Source organism: Myotis daubentonii, chromosome 5 (genome assembly GCF_963259705.1).
Source record: "Myotis daubentonii chromosome 5, mMyoDau2.1, whole genome shotgun sequence".
Classification (NCBI taxonomy): Eukaryota; Metazoa; Chordata; class Mammalia; order Chiroptera; family Vespertilionidae; genus Myotis; species Myotis daubentonii.
The window spans coordinates 6,396,213-6,417,691 of record NC_081844.1 but is presented as its reverse complement, the minus strand read 5'-3'; the positions used below and the strand labels follow the sequence as shown (position 1 = coordinate 6,417,691).

Below are 21,479 nucleotides of genomic sequence, written 5' to 3'. Positions count from 1 at the left end.
CCGCGCTGGGGGGCGACTCCAGCGGCGTTGGCAGAGTGCATCCGGCTGCGGCCTCCGGGTGAGTCCGGGTTTCCATCCCCGCCTTCGGGGGTTGTGAGCGAGTCCTCGGCTTTCCCAAGATCAGTCCTCCGCCGACTAATGGACGCCCCCGACTTTCTGATGCTCATTCCCCGGTTTCCGGCAGGTGTTTCCGCACCGGGAGCCAGGTGTTCCCTAAAGTGGGAGGGGACTAGTCCCATCCACCCACCCCGCCCTGAAGCTTCTAGGTAATGTCTCAAGGGTCCAATTGCGTTAAACTCCCATTAATACTCTAGCGAAGCCAGAAGCATTCGCAGCCTCTCGGAAAAGTCGCAGTAATAGTCCAGCTTTCCTCGAATCTGCCAAGGAGCCGGCGCGCTCCACCCCGAACGACCCCAGGGACGTGCGCCCCAGCTCCCGGGTTTCCCAGTAAGAGTTCTGTCCTCAGAATCTCAGTGATTTTTCACTGTCCCCAGTAATCCCGGCGTCCCCAGCATCGAGTCCCAGGGATGCTGTTTACTATCACGTGACAGTAGATCTCCAGCATCAGCCAGTAACGCCCGGGATCCCACTCACTCCCAGAGCCCCAGGACCCTTCCAAGACCTCGGCACCCTCCCAGACCCCTCGTTATATTGTAAATCAGAAGACGCCTTCATCAACAAGCCCAATTTATTTGGAGTCCTGGTCATTTTCGCCAGCACTAGCGGGCCCAGAGGAACTCTTGCTTCTCAAATTCTGGGGCCCAATATGGTGGAAGTCTCCATTATTTATATGTTTTTCAGCTCTTTGTTTTCCAAATTTGGAACTAGACTTCTGGACCTTCCGAGAAAAAGTCCTGTTTGCTGGGACAGGGCAGTGAGACCATATCTCAAGGCCTGGCCTGGCGCCAGCACTGACAACTCTGGGGCAGAGTTTATGGCCTCTCTGGAATGGGGAGTAGTCTTATTTTCCCTGTTATTTAAGCAAGAAAACGTTTACAGAAGCCAGAATAGCAGGGTTAAATTTTTAAACAGCAGTTTTTACCTGATGGAGGTTACTATGCTTCACCCTTGGGTAGGAGCTCCCAGTAGCACCCCCAGGTGCCCCAGCCTCTGGGTCTTCCCCCGGGCAGGCTTGAGCCAGGAGCCAGGCATCTTCCCCGACCCCTTAGCTTAGGCTCCAGTTTTCGCGGGGAGGGGGGGGGGAGATCAGGAGGCCTCCACCCGGGCGTTGGCTGCGCATAGCGGGTGCCCGGCGGCAGCCCTTTGGCCCTAGGGTGGGGGTTGGACAGGTAGAGCGGCTGGTCGGCCCAGGTGCTAAGTGAAGAGAGCCAGGCGGGACCGAGACACGCCTCACTCCCAGCCCGACCCGAGGTCAATTTGCCCCACCCCTCGGCCCTGCCGCGCCCCTCCAGCTCTCCCCCACCCAGGCTACGGGTACGAAGGGGCAGGGCTTGTGGCAGGGGAGAGGCGGGCCCAGAGTGACGGGTTCCTCCTGCTTCTTGATTCCCAGGACTCTGGGCTACCAAACCTGTCGACTCGCCAGAAACAGCTGGTGGAGGCCCCTCTGCATGCAAGAATGGTAAAGCTCCGAGGGTGCGAGGCTCCGCGGGGACTACAACTCCCGACGTGCTCAGCGCGTCCCGCAAGAACTGGGCAATGTCTGTTCAGGCGGAACTATATTTCCCGGCGTGCACCGCGCGCGGACGGCAGAGCCGCCGGGAAGAGTCGCGCCGCCTCCTGCCCCCGCCCTGGGGGGGAGTCGCGCTGTCCCATTCTACAGATGGAGACACAGAAGACAGGGGCCGCTGTGAACGTCTCGGGTGTGGACGTAGCGCAGTGGGATGGGGTCCAGGACGTCCTGGCCCCCGGGGAGGGCTCGGCGGGGCGGGTTTGCGATGCGCAGCCAGTGCCATTCGTCCCGCAGGTGCTGGGCGTGATGATCGGGGCCGGAGTCGCCGTGCTGGTCACTGCCGTGCTCATCCTCCTGCTAGTGCGGAGGCTGCGAGTGCCGAGTGAGGATCCCGCGGGTCCCTCTGGGGAGGCTGCGTTGTGGGGAGCTGAAATGCCGGCTCCGGAGGCAGGCGGGATTGGACTGCCTAGGGTCTGCACGCAGGGTCCCCTCTGGCCGCGTGGCGTCTGCGCAGAGCTGAGTGCCCCTCTCCCCTGATCCTAGAAACCCCCGCCCCGGAGGGCCCGCGGTACCGATTCCGGAAGAGAGACAAAGTGCTTTTCTATGGCCGGAAGATTATGCGGAAGGTGAGTCCAGGACCAACAGGCTCCCGCTGGCCACGCAGAAGCCCTGCCCTTCACTTAGTCACAACTCCTGTAAACCCCTCCTCCTTGGTTAAGGACCTAGGCATCTGACACCCCTCGTCCCCGGGGTCTGAGCTAGCAGCTGACTGCTCTTCCCCTTAATTATGCTAGGTGTCACAGTCCACTTCCTCCCTGGTGGACACCTCCGTCTCCGCCGCCTCCAGGCCACGCATGAAGAAGAAACTCAAGATGCTGAACATTGCCAAGAAGTAAGGCTGTGCGGAGTGCCCCGGCCCGGGGCGACCCAGGGGCCGTCTGAGTGATCAGCCCGCGTATCCCGAGTTTCTTTCTACCCCGTGGGCTGTCGGGAGTCTTCACATCAGCGAGGCCATCCCTGAGCTGCCTCACCAGACAGGCTGGCCCCCTAGGCTCTCTCAGAGATACTCCCCTGCCAGCGACGCCTCTCCCTAGAGGTTATCTATGAGCTATTTGCTCTTCGGTCAGTATCTCTGGCACCTTGTGGGGTCTCTATCTGGGGTTTCTAGGTAGGCTGTTTCATGGGTCTCCTCACACAAGGGTGCGCGTTGGGGTTATCTCAGCTGGAAGAGCTGTCTGTAGGCTCCGTTCTCCCGGGTTATCTGAGCAGTCTTGCTACCTCAGAAAACATCTCTCCATGTCACTACCTTGGAGTTCTTCCCTCATAAGGAGGCTGTGTCAGGGATTGCGTTCCCTGGGAGTTATCTCTAGAGTCTTCTTGCACGAGAAACATAGGAAGGACATTTAGGGGTGCCTGTCATTAGCAAGGACGCCCTCAGGGTCTGAGGAAGGCTCTTCCGGGGATCTTGCTAAGTTGCGAGCTGGCTCTGGGGTCTCCTACCATCATGGAATCCACTTCATGAGATATGAAGGTCTGTCCCAGGGCTGTCCATGACCAACATGTCCTGTCACATGACTTTCTGTGGCTTGCGAGGGCTGTCTCTAGTTCTCCATGATCAGACACCGTATCTCAAGTCCCCACATCTCAGTGTCTGCCCTGATGTTGTCATGACCATCAGAGGGCTGTCTCAGGAATCTGACCTGGGAAAGGGCTAGCCCAGGGTTCTCCCTGTTCAGATGAGGCGCTCTGTCTGGATTTCTCTGTATCATGGGGTTGAACTCGGAATTGCTCACACTGGAGGGTCTATCTCAGGCATCTTGTGACCAGTGTAGAGGCTGTCAGAGTAACTGACGTGCGGGGAAGGGCTCTCCCAGGCCTATGAACAGCAGAGGCTGTGCCTGGATTCTCCACATGTAATGAGCGCTGAGACCTGGGAGGAAGGATTAGCTCAGGGACCTTATAAAGAACAGAGCGGCTGTATCTGAAGTCTCCTCATATAATGGAAGTTATGCCGGGGGTCTGCCTACACTAGAAGGGCTATCTCAGGAGTCTGGTGTGTGATTGCTGGAAGGACTATGTCAGGGTTCCCATGACGAACAGGTGTTTTTTCTAAAGTCTGCCCGTGTCTTAGAAGCTATGCCAGGGGTCTAACTAGAGGGTCCATTTCAGGGGCCTATGACTAGTGGAGGAGTGAGCTCAGGGTTTTCTGTATAGGGCCAGGTAGTAAACATCTTAGGCTGTGCAGGCCACATACAACTCTGCTATAACTATTCAACCCTGTTGTAGCATGAAAATAGCCAGACGACACGGACATGAATGAATGACTGTACCTATGTGCCACCAAAACTTTACGTACAAAAAAGAAGTGGGGGGCCTGATTTGGCCAGTAGGCCAGAATTTGCTGATCCCTGTTCTCTGTGCCTCAGGAGAAAGGGTATATGGGGATCTCAGGTCTGCCCGTGCCTTCTCCCTGCTCGCCCCCATACCTTTCTCCTCCCACCAGGATCCTCCGCATCCAGAAAGAGACCCCAACACTGCAGCGGAAGGAGCCCCCGCCGGCCGTGCTGGAGGCTGACCTGACCGAGGGCGACCTGGCCAACTCCCACCTGCCCTCCGAGGTGCTCTACATGCTGAAGAACGTCCGGTCAGTGTCGGAGTGCAGGCGGGGGCTGCAGAGCCGGGTGCCGATCTGACCTGCATTCCTCCTCCCCCCCCACAGGGTGCTGGGCCACTTCGAGAAGCCGCTCTTCCTGGAGCTCTGCCGGCACATGATCTTCCAGCGGCTCAGCCAGGGTGACTACGTCTTCCGGCCAGGCCAGCCAGATGCCAGCATCTATGTGGTGCAGGACGGGCTGCTGGAGCTCTGCCTGCCAGGGCCTGTACGTGCTGCCCGAAGGGGGATGCGGGGAGACGAGCAGTGATGCAGTGGCCACAGGGGACAGGCACCGCTGTTGGTCATAGGGCTGGTGGTCTTGAGATGTGCAGGCAGGAGTTGGGAGCAGATGCCCGAGGGTATCTGGGGTGGTCAGTGGTTGCAGTTAGTTATGGGCAAGAAGTGGGTTCTGGTCAGAAGGTTCGGTGGGGTCAGAGATCGGGGCATCAGTGATCAGGGGTGGGTGAGTGTGAGGGCCAGTGGTGTGGTTGGAGATGGCATGCTGGTTGGCAGCCCTGGTCACTGCCCTGACTCCCACCGCCATGTGTTACAGGATGGGAAGGAGTGTGTGGTGAAGGAGGTAGTCCCCGGGGACAGTGTCAACAGCCTTCTGAGCATCCTGGATGTCATCACTGTGAGCGATCAGTTTGGGGCGGCAGGGTGGCTGGGGTTCAGCGCCACACCCCGTGGACCGGGTTGGAGAGGCCCCGGTCTCCTGATGCTGCTGGTGGTTCCTCTAGGCACTAGAGTTAGAAAGAGCTGGGGGAGCAGTGAGGACTCTCAGCCCCTGACCTTGATTCTCCTCCTATCCCTGCATCCCCAGGGTCACCAGCACCCCCAGCGTACAGTGTCTGCCCGCGCAGCCCGAGACTCCACTGTACTGCGGCTGCCGGTGGAGGCCTTCTCTGCAGTTTTCACCAAGTACCCTGAGAGCCTGGTGCGGGTGGTGCAGGTCAGCAGGCCTTCCACCTCCCTCGTCACCGGCGCCCGCGGGCTGGCACCCAGCAGTCTCTCAAGCTATGCTGTTAGCCCTGAGCAGCCAGACCTCTGTGCTGCCCGACTCTTCCCGTTAGCTGTCTTGACCCATCTCCCCAGGCTTCTGCCACCTCATTGTGGGTTCCTCACTGGAGCCTCTGTGGCTCTGCTCTCCCCTCAGTGCTCCCAGCCTTGGTCTTGGCTCCACCCAGCCTCCTCACCCCTTTAATGCTTCCTCTCAACTTTCTTTGGCCCCTCTGCTGCCCCTCTTCTGGCTCTGCCCCTGCTGACCACGCCCCTGCAGATCATCATGGTGAGGCTGCAGCGAGTCACCTTCCTGGCCCTCCACAACTACCTGGGTCTGACCAATGAGCTCTTCAGCCATGTGAGTCACTCGGAGAGCACGGAGTAGGGGGTGGGTTGGAAGGTGCAGCGGCACATGCCTCCCAGGACTTGCTATAAGGTGCTCTCTGCCCCCAGGAGATCCAACCGCTGCGCCTCTTCCCCAGCCCCGGCCTCCCGGCTCGCACCAGCCCCGTTCGAGGCTCCAAGCGTGTTGGCAGCACCTCGGCACCTGAGGAGCCTCGCGAGGCCCCTGGCCGGCCACCTGACCCCACCGGGGCCCCTCTGCCTGGACCTGCAGGTACCTGAGATGACCCATGCTGGAGCCCCAGTGGCCTCTTACCTGGGAACCCAGATCTGACTCCTGGCTGGTCCCCCAGTGACCTGTGGCCTCAGCTTTGTAGACCAAGCATGTCAGACTCACGGCCTGCGGGCGGCATGCCTCGTTTATTTGGCCGTGTTAGCCTTTGAGTTTGACATGCTTGCTGTGGACCCATTGGAAGGACCTTTCCTAGTCTCCCAGTCCCCAGGGACTCTGAGTTGACTGCTCCCCAGGCCCCCTTCCGTCCCCCACCCCCAATGGCAGGAGCCTGAACACGTGTCTCCCCCAGGGGACCTGGTGAAGCCCACATCCCTGGAAGCGCCCTCGGCCCCCCTGCTGAGCCGCTGCATCTCCATGCCAGTGGACATCTCAGGTCTGGGGCCTTGGGCCGGGAGGGGGAGGCATCGAACTTCTGGGTTGGAATGCAGGCTGGTCAGTCTTTATTTTTCTTATCTGTCAAATGGAAACCCTGGCAGCACTTTCTGCTGTCTTTCTCATGGGTGCTCATTGAATGATGCCCTCCCTACTGTGGTGAGGATCGAGGAGTGCAGTCATTGGTTAGTCACGTCTGCACGGGTTGGCAGTTGTGGTCAGTCTTGTCTCTGTTGCTTTTATTGTCCCCTGCCCACTGCAGGCTTGCAGGGAGGTCCCCGCTCAGACTTCGACATGGCATATGAACGTGGCCGGATTTCCGTGTCTCTGCAAGAAGAGGCTTCAGGGGGGCCCCAGGTAGTCCCTGTTCGGGTAAGGCCCTGCCCTCTCTGCCCTTCCCCTGGCAGAGGCCCCTGAGGAGCAGGGAGGTCACAGGCCCTGTCCCATGTAGACTCCCACTCAGGAGCCCCGGGAGCAGCCGGCAGGGGCCTGCGAGTACAGCTACTGTGAGGATGAGTCAGCCACCGGCGGCTGCCCCTTCGGGCCCTACCAGGGCCGCCAGACCAGTAGCATCTTCGAGGCGGCAAAGCGGGAGCTGTCCAAGTTGATGCGGATTGAGGTGGGCGGCCTTGGCCCAGGAGCTGGGGGACTAGGTGGGGGGGGGGGGGGGGGGAGGCCTGGCTGGACCAGTCTAACCTCCCTCCCTCCCTAGGACCCCTCCCTCCTGAACAGCCGAGTCTTGCTACATCATGCCAAAGCCGGCACCATCATCGCCCGCCAGGGGGACCAGGTGAGGCTGACCCCTGACCTTTAAACATACAACTGTGACCTGAGACCCCTCTGATCTCTGATCCTTGCTCTTTGACCCCACATGTAGAACTCTTAGTCTATGATTTCCAGTCCCTGACCCTCGGATCCTACGACTGACCCCCAGCTCACACACCCCTTATCCTCTGGACCAAGCATGTCAAACTTTCTGCCCATGGGCCTTGTTTATTTGGCCCGTGTTAGCCTATGAGTTTAACATGCTTGCTCTGGACCAATCAGTCTTTGACCTCCAACACTTTTTTCTAAGACCCTGGCCCCTAGATCTGTTGCCTGCCTTGGCCTTTCCTGCAACCTGTTTTCTGAGCTTCTGTTTCTGTAATACACCCTGATGGTTTGGCCCCCTGCTGGGCACTTGATAAATGTGTACGAATTGGAATCAGGACCCAGAGGCCATGAACTGGCCCCAGGAGCTGGACTTCAGTGCCTGCTGGTAGCACCTGGAGGTTTGGAAACTGCCCCATGAATCCCTCTAGTCTCCATTTGGGGACACTGAGGCCGTGATCTCATATCAGGAAGCACAGGAAGAGGGTTCTGGAGGGAGGGGCTAGATTAAAATCAGGACTCTGGCCAGATACCCTGTGTGACCTTGGGCAAGTCATCTAGGATGTTCTCTGCTTCCTCATCTGTGGGATGGAAGTATTGCAGTAACTGCCACCAGCATGAAAGAGGAAATAGTCAGAGCTGCCTAAGGTTTGAAAGGGTGACAAGCCCAGGGAAGGGTGTGGAGCAGCAGCTCCGGGGTGACGCAGAGGGCAGCATGGCATAGGTACTGAGACTGCAGCACTGCTTGGGTGGACGTGGGGCGCCTGCCTGTTGGCGGCTGATTCAGCCGTCGCCTCAAGCTGCTTACTACAGGGTTGGGCTCCTTTCTGCAGAGGGAGTGGGTGATGCTTTTGCCAGCTGTTTGTGGTTTTGGGGAATGAGCTGAGAAAGTGCGGTCCTACCTTGGCTCCTGCGGGGGCACTTAGGCCCTGCTGATCTGGGAGACCCTGTTGGGCTCAGTGCAGCCATGGATGCTAACGGATCGCTGTCCTGTGGCCACTCGGGGTCTTCTCAGGAACTTCTCAGGAGCTTTGTTAGGGATGTGACTGTGCCTCTCTCTGAAACTTCACACTGATGGCTTTCCACCTGGGAGAATGTTGCCCCCAGCAGACATTTGGTAATGTAGAGGTGTTTTTTCCTGACTTGGGAGGGTGCTCCTGGCGTCTAATGGTTCAAGGCCAGGGATGCGAGAACACACAGGACAGCCCCCCAGCAGAATGATCCAGCCTAAAATGTCAGTAACGCCAAGGCTGGGAACTCTGCTTTGCACAGATATTTCTCAAAGTGTGTTTCGTGACACACCTGCAGCACAAGGGGTCCGTGGCCAATAGGCTTGGGAAATGCCGGCTGCTTTCTCTCTTTGTGGAAGTCCCATTGAACAGCATTAGCATATTCAAGGCTCTGAGGAGTGCTGCAGTAGAGAGACTTGCTTCCCGACCTGGTGGCAAATGGCAGCCTCATGTCAGTAACGTGGTTCACATCCCAGACGCAGCCAGAAATTGTCGTAGGCGGTTCCAGCACATGTGTGTATCTCCGGGGCTGGCCCTCCCAGGGGTCCTTGCAGTGTTTTGGTGCTCACTGGAGCTTTGTGAGGCGCCAGGCAGGTTGCTATGTTGGGTGAAGAAGAAATCTTTCCATATCTGTACAGTTTCACTTCCTTATTTATCAAAGGTTGGAAAAGGGAGGTGTCCAGGTAGGCAGGCCAACCAGAGAGGAAGGAGAGGGGCACCTGTTCGTACTCAGTATTTGCTGTGTCTCAGGTCCTGCTGGACAGATGTCCCAGGCCCTGTGTAGCAGCTGCAGAGGCGGAAAAACCAGGCCTCTACCCCTGGGAAGCCCACAGTTCTGATGGACATTCCATTCAGAGGACGTAAGATCCTATGTGCTTAGTGCATAGATAGAAGGATCTGTTCTCGGCCCTACAGACTCTGGCTCGGGGGGCGGGGGCAGCATCTCTGAGGTCGTGACCTGCAGCTAAGAAGGAAGGTGGGAGGGAGGTAAGTGTGAGGGGAGGAAGGAGCATTCTGAGCAGAGGGAACGCTGTGCCAGTTACTTGCTGTGGGGAGAAGCCATGCGCCGTTTTCTAGAAACCAAGGATGTCCGCAGGCATGGAGGGAACAGGGAACGGGGAGCAGAGGGGATTTTTTACTTTTGGTGACAGTTTTATTGAGATATAATTCACATACTGTGCAGTCCACCCATTGAAAGAGTGTGCTTCAGTGGTTTTTAGTATATTCACAGAGTTGCACAATCCATTTTAGAACGTTTTTGTCACCTTGAAAAGAAATCCCATACTCTGCAGCTATCAGTCTCCTGCCTCCTGAGCCACCCACCCACCCCATGCCCTAAACAGCTCTGGTCTTATTTCTATCTACTGGCCTGTTCTGGACACTTCATGTACGTGGAATCTCATGCTCTGTGGGCTTCTGTGTTTGGCTTCCAACTGAGCAGCGTGTTTTCAAGGTTCAGTCCTGTGGAAGCGCGTGTTAGTGCGTCACTCCTTTCTATGTCCGAATGATGTTTTACTGTGCGGACACTCAGCCTTTTGCCGATCCATTCCCCAGTTGATGTACATGTGGGTTATTTTCTCCCTCCGGGCTATGATGCACAGTGCTGCTGTGATCACTTACGCACAGTGTCCATGTGGACGTGAGTTTCATTTCTGTTGGGTAGATACCTGGGAGTCAAACGGCTGGGTCATACGGCAACTCTGCTTCTAACTCTCTGGCTGCACCTGTCCTCTCCCCGCCCGCCTGCTGTGTGAGGTTCTGATTTCTCCACATTCTCTTTAACATTTTTTGATCCTAGCTCTCCTAGTGAGTGTGAAGTGGCATCTCGTTTTTGTTTTGATTTGCATTTCCCTAATGAGTCATGATCTTTTCATGTGCTTATCTCTCTTATATTCAGATCCTTTGTCCATTTTTAAATTGGGTTATTTGTTTTATTATTGAGTTATAAGATTTCTTTATATATTCCGAATTCAAGACCCTTAGTAGGCCATATGATTTGCAAATACGTTCTCCCGTACTGTGACTTGTCCAGTTACTTTCTTGATAATGTCCTTTGAAGTGCAAAAGTTTTATTTTGTTGCTTATGCAACAAAAATCCATTATCAAATTCAAGGTCATGAATATGGATCCCTGTATTTTCTTTGAAGAGTTTTATACTTTTAATTCTTACATTCATGTTTTTAATCCATTTTGATATGGTGTAAGGTGAGGATCCAACTTTATTCTTCCCTGCGGCTATCCAATTGCCCAGAAGAGCAAAGAGGATTGAAGCCACACCCCCTACGTAGCCAATGCTTGCAGCCTCTTGCTGGCTGTGTTGGAAAGAATTCATGGGCCATAATCTGGGCTTAAGAGTTTGGTGATCCATTAGCAATATCTGCCCTGGGAGCTGAATAATATGGAGATATGTATATGTATATGTGTGTGTATATGTATGTGTGTATGTGTATATATATATATCAGCTGAGCTATGCAAAGCCTTCACCCCCTCCTCCGCTTCCTGCGGGGTGAACTGACCTGAGGTGGGGGTGGAAGTGTTGGCCCTGTGCCCATCTCCTGGTGCCTGCCCGTAGGACGTGAGCCTGCACTTTGTGCTCTGGGGCTGCCTGCACGTCTACCAGCGCATGATCGACAAGGCTGAGGACGTGTGCCTGTTCGTAGCACAGCCAGGCGAGCTGGTTGGGCAGCTGGCTGTGCTCACTGGGGAGCCCCTCATCTTCACGCTGCGAGCCCAGCGGGACTGCACTTTCCTGCGGATCTCCAAGAGCGACTTCTATGAGTACGACGGGGCCCTATGTTGGGGGGCCCTGACTCCCTTCTGCCATGGGAGAAACCACCCCCCTGAAGGCTTACACCTGAACAGGGGCGCTTTGGGCCCTTCCAGCCCCACCTCCCGGCCATCACCCGCCCGGCCCCTCCCTCAGGGCAGCCCCAGGACACCCGAGCCCCTGCTCCCCGTCCTTCCTCTCCAGGATCATGCGCGCACAGCCCAGTGTGGTGCTGAGCGCCGCGCACACGGTGGCGGCGAGGATGTCCCCCTTCGTGCGCCAGATGGACTTCGCCATCGACTGGACCGCCGTGGAGGCCGGACGAGCGCTGTACAGGTGCAGCCCCGCCCCCGCCCCCGCCCCCGCCGCCCAGGCCCGGCCTCGGACCGGCTGGAGCCCGCGTGACGCACACCCCACCCAGGCAGGGCGACCGCTCCGACTGCACCTACATCGTGCTCAACGGGCGGCTGCGCAGCGTCATCCAGCGCGGCAGCGGCAAGAAGGAGCTGGTGGGCGAGTACGGCCGCGGGGACCTCGTGGGAGTGGTGAGCGCGGCCACGCCCCTGACCGCTGGCCCCTCCCTGTCCGGTGTTCTCCCCCCACACACACACACACACTATCCGCTAGTCTGCCCGGGTGGGGCACACCGTGACCTCGCCCGGTCCGTTTCTCCCGGGCCTGCCCGCGGCGGGGGTGGGGAACCCATCGGGATGGCGCCTGGCCTGCCCCCAGCCCTCCCCCTCGGACCGCGCCCGGGTCCCTGCACTCCCTCTCCCGGGCTAACGGGCAGCGAGGCTGGTTCCTCCCGCCGCCTCTGGGGAACCAAGCAGAGCGGCCCTGCCCCCGGGCCTCCCCTCACCCGTCCTCCCTGTTCGGAGCCTCCTGCCCGAGCGGCTCGGTCACGCGCGGGTCCCCCAGGTGGAGGCGCTGACGCGGCAGCCGCGCGCCACCACGGTGCACGCGGTGCGCGACACGGAGCTGGCCAAGCTCCCCGAGGGCACCCTGGGCCACATCAAGCGCCGGTACCCGCAGGTGCGACTCCGGGTTGCGGGCTGTGGGCTGCGGGCTGGCTTTCTAACGGGCCGGCTGATGGGGGTGGGGGGGCAGGGGGCAGGGCCTAAAGTTTGGAGGTGCGGAGTGTAGGCGGGACTCTTGGAGGGGGGCTGGGAACGCGGGGGGAAGATGGGCTCGCACTGCGGCCCCTCCAGTCCCGCTGGACCGCCGATCTCAACGCCCCAGGTCGTGACCCGCCTCATTCACCTGCTGAGCCAGAAAATTCTGGGGAATTTGCAGCAGCTGCAAGGACCTTTCCCAGGTGAGATCCGGCAGGTGCCCCAGATGCTGCGGGGATGTCGTGGACACCTGGGACTTGCTGGGAGAGCGCCCTGGCCCAGGGCATGCTGGGAAACCAAGGCCCCCTCTGGGGGTTTGCAGAAGTGGGGCTTGGAGCTCCGGCCCTGCCGGAGGGAGTCAGGGGCCTGGGCCTGCCCGAACGGAGTTAGACTCGGGCTACTTGCTGTGGAATCTAAAAGGTCACTTCTGTTGAGGGGGGAGTTTTAGGGGTGAGCTTCGTTCTAGGCGGCAGGACCTGGCTGAAGGATGGAGAAGAGGGTGTGCTGGGAAGTGGGTTCCTGGCTGGTGTTTGGGCCCCGGGGCTGTGGAGAAGGGGCTCTGACGTTGCCAGCAGCTGGCAGCTGTGATTTCCATGAACTAGGGAGCCCTGGGAATGGGAGTTGGGTTTGAGTTGTATGGAAACATGGGACTGAGACTGGCAGCCTCTTGGCCTCCCTTTTACCCCAGGGGCTTCTGCCCCATCAGCTTTGACTCCTGCCCCGGCCCCCCGCCCCCCGGGTGGTGGCAGCGGTGAGCAGTGGCCAAGAAGCGCCTCATGCCCATCGTCAGGTGCCCCCTCCGCCACAGCCTGAATTGTATGTATACAAACGCGGGAGCCATCCTTGAGGTGATGCTTGGGCGGCCCTGGGGCGGGGCCGTTAAGATGCTGGGCTTCCAAGAGCCTCCCTGCTGATGCTCCACAAAAGGCATTTGTGCCCTGGCCAGTTTGCTCAGCGGTGAGAGCATCGGTCCCGACTTGCAGTTCAATCCCCCGCCCTCATCAGGACAAGAGCAGGAGGCAACCAATCAATCTCTCTCTCCCTCCCTCTCTCCCTCTCCCTCTCGCCCTCTCCCCCTCTTCCTCCCCCTCCCCCTTCCACACCCTCTTTTCCACTCTCTCTAAAAATCAATGGAAAAAATATCTTCACTCCTCCGGTGAGGGAACAGCAAAAAGAAGAGGCACATTCCAGTAGCACCTAGTGTGTGCTAGGCACTGTGCCCAGCATGGGCGTGGGGGAGTGCACAGCAGGCCCTAGAGCGGTTTACAGCCACAGGCAAAACACCAGACCAGCACTGTAAGACAACAAGCAGGGTCTTGATTGAGGGTGACTGGCTTTTCAGAGGACAGAGCTGAGCCCTGATAAATGAGATGGGGCCGGACATGGAAGAGAACTTTGAAGGTTCTGCACACAGGGTTTGGTGGTTTTGAAATCCTTGGAGGAGGACAGTGAGTGATGGGGAGAAACGGCCAGGGCAAGTCGCATAGGGGCGAGGGGCCCTGGAAAGGCATTTGAGCTGTTCAGAGGGCATGGGAAGCGGCTGGAGGCAGTGAGAGGCTCCGCACCCTGGCGGTTAGTGGGAGTGTGAGGTGTTAGTGGAGACGCTGGGAAGCAGTAGATGGGCATGAGGAATCTAAAATGTTACAAACTGGCCAGGGCACAAATGCCTTTTGTGGAGCATCAGCAGGGAGGCTCTTGGAAGCCCAGCATCTTAACGGCCCCGCCCCAGGGCCGCCCAAGCATCACCTCAAGGATGGCTCCCGCGTTTGTATACATACAATTCAGGCTGTGGCGGAGGGGGCACCTGACGATGGGCATGAGGCGCTTCTTGGCCACTGCTCACCGCTGCCACCACCCGGGGGGCGGGGGGGCGGGGGGGGAGCAGGAGTCAAAGCTGATGGGGCAGAAGCCCCTGGGGTAAAAGGGAGACAAAGAGGCTGCCAGTCTCAGTCCCATGTTTCCATACAACTCAAACCCAACTCCCATTCCCAGGGCTCCCTAGTTCATGGAAATCACAGCTGCCAGCTGCTGGCAACGTCAGAGCCCCTTCTCCACAGCCCCGGGGCCCAAACACCAGCCAGGAACCCACTTCCCAGCACACCCTCTTCTCCATCCTTCAGCCAGGTCCTGCCGCCTAGAACGAAGCTCACCCCTAACACTCCCCCCTCAACAGAAGTGACATTTTTGTGTTTTTTGCTTAGTTTTGTGTTCAAGTCTCTTCAGTGGACAGAGGCACCCAGGCCAGCATAGGGCGGGCAGAATGGGTGCATGCAGGCCCTGTGGGAATCAGAGGCTTCGATGTGCTTAGTGAGGGCCACTGAGGACATTGGAGCCAAAATGGAAGGTTGGATGGCCAAGTCCTGTCATGTGTGGCCCAGGATCGTCACTGTGGTCTCACTGAGCCTCAGCTGTGGGACACAGGGCAGGGTTTCTGAGGAGGAGGAGGAGGTCTCCCTCTCGGGACACGTCTGCACAGCAGATTTCATCCTTTGGGGTCTCAGCAGGCTCGGGACTGGGTGTCCCCCCTCACTCGGAACTCACCAACCCAGCCAGCAACCTGGCCACGGTAGCAATCCTGCCTGTGTGCGCGGAGGTGCCCATGGTGGCCTTCACACTGGAGCTCCAGCATGCTTTGCAAGCCATCGGTCAGTCGGATCTGCGGGGCAAGGCGCGTGTGGGTGGGGCACTGGCCAATGAGTGGAGATGCCCCGAGGGTCCATGGGGGGTGGGGCAGAACAGGGCCACGGGAGTGGGGTGGGGGGTGTTCTGTTCTGGGAGAGGCCCCAGCTCTGTTGACCTGGGCTCCTAACCTCTCTTCCTTACCCATCCTCAGGCCCCACACTCCTCCTCAACAGTGACATCATCCGGGCTCGCCTGGGCGCCTCCGCACTGGACAGGTGTGTGCTGGGGGCAGGGGGTGGGAGTCTAGGATTCTTTCAGCTGCAATTTCAGATCTAGGCTGCGGGCTGAGGAGCGTGCTCCCCTGTACCTAGTTAGTGGGATGAATCCGCCTGGAGGGATGTGTGTGGGAGCCTAGGTGTGGAGTCCCTCTCCCCCAGCAGTGGCCTTGGAATGGTCTCTGACCAGCTCCAGATGATTCTCCCCCCACCCCCACCCAGCATCCAAGAGTTTCGGCTGTCCGGATGGCTGGCCCAGCAGGAGGACACCCACCGCATTGTGCTCTACCAGACAGACTCGTCACTGACGCCCTGGACGGTGCGCTGCCTGCGCCAGGCTGACTGCATCCTCATCGTGGGCCTGGGCGACCAGGAGCCCACGCTGGGCCAGGTCTGGAAACCGTCCACAGGGACCCCACTCCCGGACCGCCCCCTCCCCTCCAGTGCTAGCACCAGTGCCACATGCACCCTCACTGTGGGGTTAGGCTAAATCTTAGGGGCCCCAGTGGAGGAGGAAACGACTGGTGATTGGTGACACCCGCCCTGGGCTCCCCGGCAGCTGGAGCAGATGCTGGAGAACACGGCCGTGCGCGCCCTCAAGCAGCTGGTCCTGCTGCACCGGGAGGAGGGCCCGGGCCCCACGCGCACCGTGGAGTGGCTCAACATGCGCAGCTGGTGCTCGGGGCACCTGCACCTGCGCTGTCCGCGCCGCCTGTTCTCGCGTCGCAGTCCTGCCAAACTGGTGAGGGCGGGATCCAAGGAAAAGGTCCCTCCTCGGACTTCTCTGGGGTGTGGCTACGGGGGGCGTGGCTTAGGGAACTGCAGCCCTGCGGCATCCCGATGCTCCCTCTGCACCCCATTCTTACGGGTCGCCTCTCTGTTCTCATCCCAGCATGAGCTGTATGAGAAGGTGTTCTCCAGGCGCGCAGACCGGCACAGCGATTTCTCCCGCCTGGCGCGGGTGCTCACCGGCAACACCATCGCCCTGGTGCTGGGCGGGGGCGGAGCCAGGTGAGGGGGTGTGGCCGGCATCGGGCGTGAGCGGTGCCCGGGGGTGGAGCTTACTGGGGTGAGATCCCATAGGGGTGGAGCTGGCACCTTGGTCCAGGCCAGTGGGGAGTTGGAGAAGGGCCTCTCCTGGGGGCGCAGCCGAAGGGATTCCCAGCGGGTCACCAGGGCGCCTCTTCCTTGCAGGGGCTGCTCACACATTGGGGTGCTGAAGGCATTAGAAGAGGCGGGGGTCCCTGTTGACCTAGTGGGCGGCACTTCTATCGGCTCCTTCATTGGGGCCCTGTATGCCGAAGAGCGAAGCGCCAGCCGAACTAAGCAGCGGGCCCGAGAGTGGGCGAAGGTGTGTGTGGGGGGGGCGGGGGGGAGCTCCCCACCCCAGAAGCACCCTAAAACGATCCCATGGGAGCTTCTGGGTTTCTGCCAACCTTTTCCTCATTTAATTTGTGGACGCTTAACGGAATACCTTCCGGACTTTGGATGACCCCTACCACATTCTGGCTAGCGACCTCAGCCCCCAGTCCCCAGCTTGAGCAATCGGCATTCTTAGTGACCCCCTGTTAGTGACCCCAAGTGACTCCTGTTTCACCCCAGCTGCCCCCCTTGCCCCTAGAGCATGACTTCCGTGCTGGAACCCATGCTGGACCTCACCTACCCCGCCACGTCCATGTTCACGGGGTCAGCCTTCAACCGTAGCATCCACCGCGTCTTCCAGGACAAGCAGATTGAGGTGCGCCCTCTCCCACCCCTGCTCTGTCCCTGCCCCTGTCCACACGTGTCCCCACTCCTCCCCAACCTTGGTCCTCATCCTCATAGGACCTGTGGCTGCCATACTTCAATGTGACTACGGACATCACTGCCTCGGCCATGCGTGTTCACAAAGATGGTGGGTGCCCCTGGCTGGCCCACAGCATCTGTGTCCACGTGGGGAGGGGGGCAGGCAGGGCAGCCAAGTGCCTGGGACACTGTTAACACGAGTGACCGTCCATCCTGACCTGATTGCCAGCACTAACCATCACCCACTAATGCCCCAGAGGTCCCAGGTAGGTCTGTCCTCAGGGTGGGGACCAGGAAATAGTCGGGCACCTCACCCGCTCACGCCATCCCTGCAGGCTGCGTGTGGCGCTACGTCCGGGCCAGTGCCTCCTACTGCCCCTACCTGCCCCCGCTCTGCGACCCCAAGGACGGGCACCTGCTGGTGGACGGGTGCTACGTCAACAACGTGCCAGGTCAGCGAGCCCACCGGGCTGGCCGGGCCTCTGAGCGTGTCTGAGAGTGTCTGTGCGTGTCTGTGTCTGTGTATCCCACTGGGCAGGCTCCCTATGGCGATACGTGCGCGCCAGCATGACGCTCTCGGGCTACCTGCCCCCGCTGTGCGACCCCAAGGACGGGCACCTCCTCATGGACGGCGGCTACATCAACAACCTGCCAGGCAAGTGGCTGCCCGCTCGCTCATGTGCACACACATGCACACAGGCAAATAGTGAGCGAGTGGGCCCATGCACAGGCACACATGCAGACAGGTGCCCAGGAGGACGTGTGTGCAAGCAGACCGGTGCAGGGCTCTGGACACACACACACACACACACACACACACACACAGATGCACAAGCAGATATGTGGATGAGCCCAGGACGGGAACGTGCAGGTGGAAAGTGTACCATATGTAAGATGCAGGTGAATGCACACAGACATGTACACACAGCACCGGACAGAGGACAGAACGGGACATCTCCACATGCATCTGCTGACGTGCACATTGACGTAGATGCTCAGATGGCAGGTAGGGTACTTGTGTGCTCAAGGTTGGATGCATGTGCTTGGATGAAAACACATGCATTAATGAAATGAAATTGGGTACATGTGCTCTCACACCAGTCCGCCCACACTCACCCTCATGCTTCCTAAGATGAGCATAAGCGTACACACTGAGGTAGGGGGGGCACCTACGAGACCAAGTCAAGTATCTTTTCACACCCTCTGACTTGTGTGCAGATAAGAGGCAGGCAGGTTTGCAATTTAAAATTTTACATGCCCGGACACGTGCATGCACAAGTGGACACCTTCACTGGTTGCACACACACACTTGCAATCCTGCACGCAGGGCTTGGCAGACTCTGCCCTGAAGGTCAAATCGGCCCCCGCCTGATTTTGTCAATCACACCCAGTCATTTACTCATTGTTTGTGGCTGCTTTTTTGCCACAATAGCGCAGTTGAGTAGTTGTGACACAGACCATGTGGCCTGCAAAGCTGAAATTATTTTCTTGCTGGCCATTTCCAGAAAAAATTTGCCAACTCTTGTATAGGCGCTCTGTACACATACCTGCACTAACATAACCACACACCTTCATGTGTGTGTAAGCCCCTAGGTGGATGCATACTCGGACGCACAGGAAACACAGACGTTGATCTAGCTGCATGATGACTTAAATGAACACAGACATGCCCAGGGATGTGGACAGAGATGTAGCATGCCCAGAGGTGTGTGTGCTCACAGAGACACGTGGACGGGAGACGCACACAGACAGCAGGGACACCTGCCGTGGGCATGCGCACTCAGACTTACACACCAGCTCCTGAGGGACACATGGAAATCTGACAGAGACTCTGTTTTTCTGGGCTGAGTGTGGTTATAGGACCCTGTCCCTATCCCCCCAGGTTTCCCCAGACCCACTCAGGGCCCCTCAGTGGGCCACATGGACCCACGGACACACCACCCTCCCTGCCGGGCCCCTCCCCATCACCTCCTCTGTTCTGCTTTCCTGTTCTTGGCTCTCTGTCCCTTGTCACAGCCCCAGACTCTCTCTTCTTCCATTTCTCTAACTCTTGATCTCTTTCTCCTCCCCAAACCTCTTGCTAATTCTGCTTCCCTGCATTTCTCTCTGTGGCCCGTCTCCTGCCGTCTTCACTACTTGCATCTCTATCTCCAGGTGTCCTTATGGCTCTGTCTCTACATCACTCTCCTCCCACTTCTCTGTCCTGCCTTTTCCCCAGCAATTTTATCCCTCTGTCTCTAACCCCTACATCCCTCTGGCGTGGTTCCTCACCTCTAAAAGCTCCGCCATCTGACCCTGTCTTCTCCTCATCATGGGCATCACTTTCCATGCCATTTGCATGCCAACATGCTGTTTGCATGGGTTTTGCGTGACATTGCATGATGGTGTCTGTGGGACTGGGTTGAACTTTTCTGCTCTGGGCCCTGGTGGGGAGCCACCCGCTGACCCCCTGGCCCCACAGCGGACATCGCCCGCAGCATGGGTGCCAAGACAGTCATTGCCATTGACGTCGGGAGCCAGGACGAGACAGACCTCAGCACCTACGGGGACAGCCTGTCTGGCTGGTGGCTGCTGTGGAAGCGGCTAAACCCTTGGACGGATAAGATCAAGGTTCCAGACATGGCTGAGATTCAGTCCCGCCTGGCCTACGTGTCCTGCGTACGCCAGCTGGAGGTTGTCAAGTCCAGCTCCTACTGCGAGTACCTGCGCCCCCCCATCGACTGCTTCAAGACCATGGACTTTGGGAAGTTCGACCAGATCTATGTGAGTGGGTGGGAGTGGCCTGGTGTCAGTGCGGGGCCAGCAGGGCTTACTATTGAGCGCCCAGAGCAACACAAGGCGAACGGTTCTAGGACTCCCTTCCCAGCTGGGAACTGCGGGGAATAGAACAGTAATCAATTAGTGATGTCTGTATTGACGTGGCAATGGAACACGCTGCCCACATGCTGTGTATGAACTAAGCTGCTTATGTGCCAGCTGCACTACCTGAAGCACTGTAGAGATTTCTGCATTGGTGGGCATGGGGACAGTGATCAACTAGTAATGCCTGCCACAGGTAAGCGAGGGAAGGAGCAGTGTGTGTCATGTGTCACAGGCCCTGAAGAATGTGCCATAGCCCGTGCCACCTAAAACGGATGGTTAGCTGCTGCCCAGAGACCTGGGTACATGTCTGATGCTCTTTCAGGGCTGACGGGGACAGTGTGCCCTGGTGGATTAGTGGTGTCTGTTCTGGGTATGGGAGCTGGCGATACCCACAATAGACTGCACATTTGGAGAACTTGAAATGAGGTTGCCACCACCATCTCAAGTCATTTGGTACTTGGCCCACTGCATGGGGATGAGTGGGTAAGAACATGAAGTGATGGATTGGTAATGTCTGGCAGGGGCACAGGATGGAGGACATGGGCCAAGAGTGCTACATACGGCTGACTCCAAAATAGGGTTAGCCTCGATGCTAGTTTCCCGAAGCAGCAGCTTTTGAGGGGCCAGGCCAGGGGCAGGCAACGGGCTAAGCAAGCGGACCAGGCGGGGAGCATCTGGGGGAGTTGCAGTGTGGATGGCCCCAGTCCCCTTCTCCCTGCAGGATGTGGGCTACCAGTACGGGAAGGCTGTGTTTGGGGGCTGGAGCCGGGGCGACGTCATTGAGAAGATGCTCACAGACCGGCGGTCTGCTGACCTGATTGAGAGCCGCCGTGCAGACGTAAGCCGGGGACCCACCTGCCCCTCTGGTGACCCCAGACTCCCTGGGTTTCTCTGAGCTCCTCCGACCAGAGAACTCTCCTCAGGATGTGTCCCCCAGGCACAGTCCCCCAGCACCCCAGGACACCATGGAGCCTGAGACCTCACCCCTGTCCCCCACAGGTGCTGGCCTTCCCCAGTTCTGGCTTCACTGACTTGGCGGAGATCGTGTCCCGGATTGAGCCCCCCACCAGCTATGTTTCTGATGGCTGTGCTGATGGTGAGGGCGCTTCCAGAGGCGGGGCTAGGCCCGGGGTCAATGGGATGTGGCTGGAAATGCCAGGCCTGCCCATGTCCCCTCACTGTCCCGCTGCTCCCCGAATTCCAGGGGAAGAGTCAGATTGCCTGACCGAGTATGAGGAGGACGCAGGACCTGACTGCTCACGGGACGAAGGGGGCTCCCCCGAGGGTGCCAGCCCCAGCACCGCCTCTGAGATGGTGAGAGGAGCTGCCCGGCCCCGGGAGGTTGTGCGGAGTGACCTGTCCCAGGACCTGTTCTGTGTGACGTGTGGGGGCTCCTGTTCCGCAGGAGGAGGACAGGACGGTGCTCAGGCACCGGCGCCACCTGCCACAGGACGCTGCCAGCTCGCCCGCAGACACCTGAGGAACACAGGGGCCCCGGAGCTGGGCTGCTCCCCCACCGCCTGCTGCTGTGCCTGTGGCCTCCTGGTCTCCTGGGACCTCCAGGGCCCACACACTGGATAGCTGCCCCTCCAGGAGGGCGGCACTGCACTGAGGACCTTGAACAGTCATTCCCAATAAACCTCTATTCTCGGAGGAGGGCCCATGTCGTTCTTTGGGTTCAGGGGTGTCGCGCCCCACCTTCCATGCTGAGGACAGCTGGGGCTGGAGCTTGCACAGTGACCCATGTACCCAGCCTCTGGCTGAGCTCCATGAGCTGGGAGTGCCATCCCAGAATCCACCTGTAGCCCCACTACTGAGCACAGGGCCTCCAAACGCTACATGCCCGCCCTGGGGGTCCCAGATGGGTGCCTGTCCTGACGC

At 58.8% G+C, this 21,479-nt stretch overlaps 1 protein-coding gene across 7 annotated transcripts; it reads left to right on the top strand.

The window, feature by feature from the left end:
- Nucleotides 1-36: 36 nt before the first annotated feature.
- On the top strand, nucleotides 37-21,251 carry PNPLA6 (patatin like phospholipase domain containing 6). Of its 7 annotated transcripts, XM_059695723.1 has the most exons (34): nucleotides 37-58; nucleotides 1,511-1,579; nucleotides 1,925-2,012; nucleotides 2,174-2,256; nucleotides 2,425-2,522; nucleotides 4,134-4,274; nucleotides 4,350-4,509; nucleotides 4,837-4,917; nucleotides 5,107-5,235; nucleotides 5,563-5,643; nucleotides 5,739-5,901; nucleotides 6,212-6,295; nucleotides 6,557-6,666; nucleotides 6,746-6,913; nucleotides 7,007-7,084; nucleotides 10,748-10,953; nucleotides 11,147-11,278; nucleotides 11,364-11,487; nucleotides 11,861-11,974; nucleotides 12,182-12,257; nucleotides 14,556-14,699; nucleotides 14,888-14,951; nucleotides 15,174-15,342; nucleotides 15,511-15,693; nucleotides 15,844-15,962; nucleotides 16,146-16,302; nucleotides 16,573-16,689; nucleotides 16,776-16,845; nucleotides 17,275-17,391; nucleotides 19,198-19,499; nucleotides 20,320-20,436; nucleotides 20,598-20,694; nucleotides 20,803-20,912; nucleotides 21,004-21,251. In XM_059695723.1, the coding sequence occupies exons 2-34, from the start codon at nucleotides 1,577-1,579 to the stop codon at nucleotides 21,076-21,078; spliced, it is 3,960 nt and encodes a 1,319-aa protein (XP_059551706.1). In that variant the 5' UTR covers nucleotides 37-58; nucleotides 1,511-1,576; the 3' UTR covers nucleotides 21,079-21,251. The 7 variants fall into 7 exon arrangements, with proteins under 7 accessions (XP_059551706.1, XP_059551705.1, XP_059551704.1 ...); XM_059695718.1 differs by lacking the exons at nucleotides 37-58; nucleotides 1,511-1,579; nucleotides 17,275-17,391 and adding an exon at nucleotides 17,072-17,188 and having other exon boundaries at nucleotides 1,657-2,012; XM_059695720.1 differs by lacking the exons at nucleotides 37-58; nucleotides 1,511-1,579 and having other exon boundaries at nucleotides 1,660-2,012; nucleotides 6,557-6,651.
- The last annotated feature ends 228 nt before the right edge of the window (nucleotides 21,252-21,479 follow it).